This window comes from Nestor notabilis, unplaced genomic scaffold (genome assembly GCF_000696875.1).
Source record: "Nestor notabilis isolate BGI_N333 unplaced genomic scaffold, ASM69687v1 scaffold14135, whole genome shotgun sequence".
Lineage (NCBI taxonomy): Eukaryota > Metazoa > Chordata > Aves > Psittaciformes > Psittacidae > Nestor > Nestor notabilis.
Window position 1 is genome coordinate 4887 of NW_009928965.1, and position 6172 is coordinate 11058.

At 38.3% G+C, this 6172-nt stretch overlaps 1 protein-coding gene across 1 annotated transcript; it reads right to left on the bottom strand.

Annotated features, from left to right (window-relative positions):
- Positions 1 to 1871: 1871 nt before the first annotated feature.
- LOC104400009 (thiamine transporter 2-like) lies at positions 1872 to 4602 on the bottom strand (the record flags this gene model as incomplete). Its single annotated transcript, XM_010014775.1, has 3 exons — positions 1872 to 1958; positions 3198 to 3339; positions 4362 to 4602. Coding segments are annotated over 3 exons (470 nt in total), but the record flags the coding sequence as incomplete, so codon positions are not given.
- Positions 4603 to 6172: the final 1570 nt, after the last annotated feature.

Genomic DNA, 6172 nt, shown 5'->3' on the forward strand with positions numbered 1-6172 from the left:
TACCAGTTTTTCTAGATTCTTTCCTGCAGCTTATTACTGCCATTTTTTTTTTTTTTTTTTTGTCAGGTGATACACAGAAATATTTGTTAACTTTCTGTACCACAGGCAGTTTGAGACTGTGGAGCTGGACATACCACGTTCTTTTTCATTGAAACACAAGCTCTAGTTAGATTCCAGTCCAGGACTAGCACTCAGTTCTTTAACAAAATGCCTCACGAGAAGATTCCTACTCACAAGTAAAAGTAAAACAAAACAGTCTTTGCTCTACTGGACTTTGTCCTCATTTCTTCAGGCAGGAATTCATGCCCTTGGTTCTGTAGTAATAAAAGTTACTTATTACTTAGTGGAGACTAAGTACATCTGCTTTTACAACTGTTCTGCTTAAAGCCAGTTTACACAGAGAGTGCCCACACAATACACAACAATAAACTAAAAGCCTAGAAAATTATCTGGGTTCATTTGGTCAAGTTCTACTGATTGTTCTTATGACTTTGAAACAAATTGATTTTCTCCTGCCTGTTTTCACCTCTGGACAGTTTGTCCAGTTGCAGTATGTGACAACTGTATGAAAAGCACATATGTCTGTAGAAATGATAGCTTGTGTGTCTACAGGAAAAATTATTCTCCAAATGCTAAGTATTTTCTATTTTTATTAGAAGTAGGTATTGGAAGCTAGAAGCAAATAGCAGTACAGAAATAACTTTAACATATGGATATAGTTTATATTAAATTAGGCATTCACTATGCAGGCTTGGTTATAGTCCTTTTTTCTTCTCCTGGACTAATTCACTTCTTGATAAATTCTGAGATGCTGATCCTGCCAAATCCTTGGACAAGATCAGTGGACCACCTTCATTTGGCACTCAAAAGCACATATGATGCTAGCTTTTTGTTTCATTTACAAATCTTCTTTTAAAGTTTTTGTTAATCTGGAACTTTGCTGTGCAAAATCAGCCAAATTTCTCCACAATGTATTTCTCTGGGTTTAGTCCATAGTACTCAATCCCTTTGAAAATTTTTTTCTTTTCCTGTTGAAATAGGAAGACACTCAGTCCTGAATTTAATTTTACTGGAAGTACAAGGAAAGGAGGGAAGGGTTTCATTTTGTTTTCACTCTGAAGTTTTTGCCTTCTGGGTTGAGATTGTACCGAGTCCATAGCAGTATTTAGGTTGTGGCTTTCATGTGTAGGCAGAGCAACAGCTGTGGCTTAGCACTGTTATAGTGAAACTTCTGAGATTGTGCAAACTCTGCTTTTCTGCACCCTTGTGTGCAAAGCGCCTGCTTCTGACATGGGCTTTAAAATTAGAAGGGAGGAGTCTGTCACCAAATTGCCTGTAGTTAGGAAAGAATTTAATGGTACAAACACAGCCCCTTTTTCTTTGGTTCAGAACAAGGTATGTGCAGAGGTGGGGAGACAGACCCTTAACCCGCATGCATAAGCAAACGTGCATGGAAGCAGCTTGCCAACACCGTATATAAGAGCTAGCATAAGCAAGGCAGTGTGAACTCTAATCTCTTCCATTGTGCACAGTGCAATGCCAAGGTGGTTACTCTATTCTTGTGTACAAATAACTGCTATCAAGCTATTTGTAAGCAAGTAAATAAGAACCTAAGCAATTTATCTTTTTCTTCTTGGCACAGTTCTATTATGATGATCTCTTAGCTGGCATATGTTGTAATGAAATGCTGTAATGATTCAGCATAGCTTTTCAGGGCTGTGTTGTGCATTCATCTTGCACTGCTGTTCCCTGCATGCTGCAGTAGCTCTTCTCCCGCGAGGGCCTGGCCATGTGAGGTTGTCTGCCTGACTCATAAACCCATGTCATATAGCAAGTTACAGATGCTCTTCATAAGATCTTGTTATTTTCCTTTAGCATTTGCTTGAGACAAGCATGCAAATGCTTCTGATCAAGAAAATTCCACTTATGACTGCAAAGTAGCTGCCATAAATTAAAAACTGGGAGAGGGAGAGAAAAAGGCAGAGGAATTAATGAAAAACACATTAGGGAAATGCTGCTTTTTTTGGAGATGTCAGGCACTCTCTTTTGTTTACCTGTGTTCTGGCATACTTTCTCTATGCTCAAGTTTTTGCTTTGTGATTAAACAAAATCTTAGCTTTTCCAGCAAACAGCAGATCTTTGAGGAATAAAGAACTGCCCCTTGCTTCCAATCCTTATGCTTCTTAATAAACATCAGGGGGGAAAGGATAGGAACAGGATTTTTATTTTCTATTTGTGCAAAACGTAGAAGTAGCTTCACTACCTGTAGTCATGAATAATGCAAGTGAGGAGTCCGAAATGGTCCTTTTTTTGCCCGTACTTGCACATTTTAATGCTGTCAGCACACTGGCTTCAGTAAATATACCATGATTTTGGATCAGTATTTCCAACAACAGAGGCAAGGCTATTTAAGAAGTCCTACATATTCCTCTCCTGAATTTTAAAGTTTGATTTTAGTGTTTAATTCAACCTTTACTCTTTTAAAATTACTTTTGACTTCTCTGTGCAGAATATCTGAGTAGCTTTAGTCCCCTTCCATGGGAGTAGGAAGCTGCCTCACCTGAGATCCTATATGAGCAAGTGCTGAAGTCAGTACATTTCACTTGATTCTGACGTGAGTGGAATTGGGCTGACTAAAGTTAGGGACACTTGTGAGATAGCATATCCCACCCCAAATTAAGTGCTCAAACTAAGCTCAAAAGACTTTATTATTCACATTGAGATACAGACCAGGTTTGCTTCTCATCTGGAATGAGAAGGCGGGTGTCCTTCCTTTTCACATGAGCTGAAATGACTTCAGTAATCTAGTCTGTGTCTCTCAGCCTTGAAGTCTCCTAACAACGTGTAGCCATGTTGATTTCTGCATTTAAGAAAATCTGCCTGAAGTTTTGGGCAGAGAGGATGTTATTTGGTGTTCTTTTAACTAACAAAATCTGGTCAGATACCACTGCTGGGTTATTTGTGTTCTGCTGTATTTGCCTTTGAAAAGTTAAACACCAGCATCTGATATCCTAAATGTTGCACTAAAAAGTGAAACGGAATGATTATGGCTGACATGAGGGAAAAGCAAGATGAATAGATTTCTATAGAAGAAAGAGAGAATTAAATTGTCCTTTGGAATGGCAATTTCTTTCTTGGTAAGCTTTTGAAAATGAATTGACAAAGCAGTAAATAGAAAGTAAGTTAATAACACTTACCTGAGTCACTATGTCCAGTCCCAGGCCTCTTGAATCTACAATAACTACTGTAAGAATGGTCTGAATCACCAGTGCAATGAAGTTGTTGAATCCAAACATCAAGGCATAGCGTTCCATGCTCAGATTGACTGCGATCTGGAACCTAATGCGAGACTGGCATGTTAGTTACTTCACACTGGGTGGAAAGCTGTTGCTCTCCATTTACTTGATGAGGAGAAATGGTTCAAGCAGATTATATATGGAGGATGGAGTAAATGGTGCTTCATTTGTTTGTAGAATATACTGAAATAGTTCAGGTGTGATCCACTATAATGTACTAAAAAGCACCAAAATGAAAATAGAGGATTTACTTGGTTTCATTCAAGATAGGCATAATCTTGTAATGCATTACAGTGTAGCAGTTTTTTTTTTTTTTTTCAAATGATGTCTGAATAATTTTGGGTTTTGACATATGTGTCTGGCATTTTTGTTACTAATATAGTATGGTACATCTAAAGATATTCCAATCAATAAAATAACTGGTGTAGTAAAAATGTGTTATAATTATTACACAGATTAAATATAATATTTGTTATTTTATTTTCCTATTTCTGACAACAGAATAGCTTGCTCTCCTGGGAGATCTTGTTTGAGTTTGTCTGATGTTCTCTTTTTATTCCTGCTTTACATCACAATATCATTAAAGATTATATGTGTAAAGCTATGTTGGGGAACACTGTGCCAAACCTTTTCTTGCATTCATGTAGTTCAAAGTATGCTAAAAAGTGCATCAGCAAGGTGGTTGAGATATTAGGGGATCTTAAAGGATGGCTGTCAAAGAATTCTTGTCTCTACTGATCATTTTGCATCTTTCATGCCAGAAAAGAGGAAAATGGTGTATATGTTTTGCTGTTACTATTGCCTTTATTAATGAAGATATGTTGCACCTTGTTTAATTTCTGCTTAGGAAAATGTTCAATGTCCTTTTGGTAGTTTTTCTTTCATGGGTGTTTAGAAGAACAAAACCTACATAACTAGACATTTAAGTGTCCTTGTGTTTACCTAAACAGTTATGTCTAGCATTAGATCAGCTACCTCTGAGTAAAAGAAGGGATGCCCAAAGCAAATTTAAAGCACGGTTAGTATTCTGTGTGTAATGGCAGCAGTGTAAGGTTTTATACTTACGTTGCTATTGTTATGAGGAGCATATAGCATGCTTTGAAAATGAGATAGCCAGCGTAACATGCCCAGATGTTGGTAGTAAAGTGCATGAGAAGCAGAGAAACAGCATCTATTGTAGAGAAGATCCCTAAAGCCAGTTCTCCGAAAAGGTCCCAATTAATTTTCACATATTGTACTATGAAAGATGCTACTGAGCCTAGAAAAAAGAGAAGAAAACATGTAAATAGTGTATCTGTTCTGTAGTCTGTATCACCAAATCTTGCCACTCATGTGCCAAAAGGAAATGCTGAATAATGAAGCAGAGTAGTTCTGAAGTGTTTTGAAAGCATTTCTAATCACTTCTGAAGTCATTCAGGTGACTGGTCATTTTTAGACAACTGCATAAATCAAGTCTTTGCCATTCCATTTATGTTTTATTCCACTTCACATGATAAACTGTTATGTAGAAGGATTCATTATTTAGCTGTCTGTACCCAGCATGTATCTCTAGGGAGAGAATTAGGAACATGGTTAGGAGCTCAAGAAGAACAATTCTTCCAGCTTGTACTTTATAACTAAGCTAGTAAACCACCTAGCTTAAGAGTTTAGCTCTGTGCAGCTCATAAAGATGCTAAGCTGCCAAAAAAAGGGAGTTTTGTGAAATATCAAGTGAGTCTATTTGGGAAACTGAGACAGGATAGGCACTGTTTGCTTTTGGCGGGCGTGCTACAAAGATGCATCTCTTGCGAAGGTAAGCCCCCTGATTGTCCATCTTAGGAGTCTCATGCAATTTTAAAACTTCTACACATCTTGATTGAGAAATGAATGATTCCATGAGAGGGAGGAGTTCAGCAAGGAGTAGACACTTCAGAAGTTAAGTGCTTCTAATTCATGATTCAGCTGGTCTATCCTGTTGTCTACTTCAAGACAAGAGTAATTTTTAATCTTAGAAGTATCTGCTTCTCCTTGATTGGAGTCTATAAGGGTACTGGGGAGGGACTCTTCGTTAGGGACTGTAGTGGTAGGACAAGGGGTAATGGGTTCAAACTCAAATAGGGGAAGTTTAGATTAGATATAAGGAAGAAGTTCTTCACGGTGAGGGTGGTGAGGCACTGGAATGGGTTGCCCAAGGAAGTTGTGAATGCTCCAACCCTGGCGGTGTTCAAGGCCAGGCTGGACAGAGCCTTGGGTGACATAGTTTAGTGTGTGCTGTCCCGGCTCATGGCAGGGGGGGGATGATCTTCAGGTCCTTTCCAACCCTAACTATTCTACGACTGTAATGATGAGGTATGATATAGATGTATTTGTTTGTTTTTTTTCTCTGGTGGATCACACCCCAATGTCTTGTGCGAGTTCTTTACAGCAGCACAACATGAGTATGAGAAATACTGCCAAGTCAGGGTGGTATATTCTGATGTTGCCTTTTGCTCACATCACTTTGCTTATGTGGTGTGGGCATCTGCTTCCAGTGCAAATCTGTAATGATTAATGTCAGGAGCATAATGAATTCATTAAGTTATTTTTCTGCAAATCTCTGTATTTTGGAATGACTAAAATTCTTTTTTTGGTCCTGTTGCACAAGAGTAACTAGAAAAAGAACTTATTGAAAGGATTATGTTGTTTTTTCTGGAAAAAAAACCCAAACCCTTCTCATCTGTAAAAATTGGTACCGTTGTTATGAGAGCTGTGTGATGCTTGTTTGGGGGCAAAGAATCATCCAACAACCTCTTCCAAAGAAACATGGGTGCCTCTGAGTGGATTTAGCACCTGGATGTTAAGCCTATGTGACTTGTGCACCCTCTGCATACTGATAGAATTAAGTTGGATATCCCAGT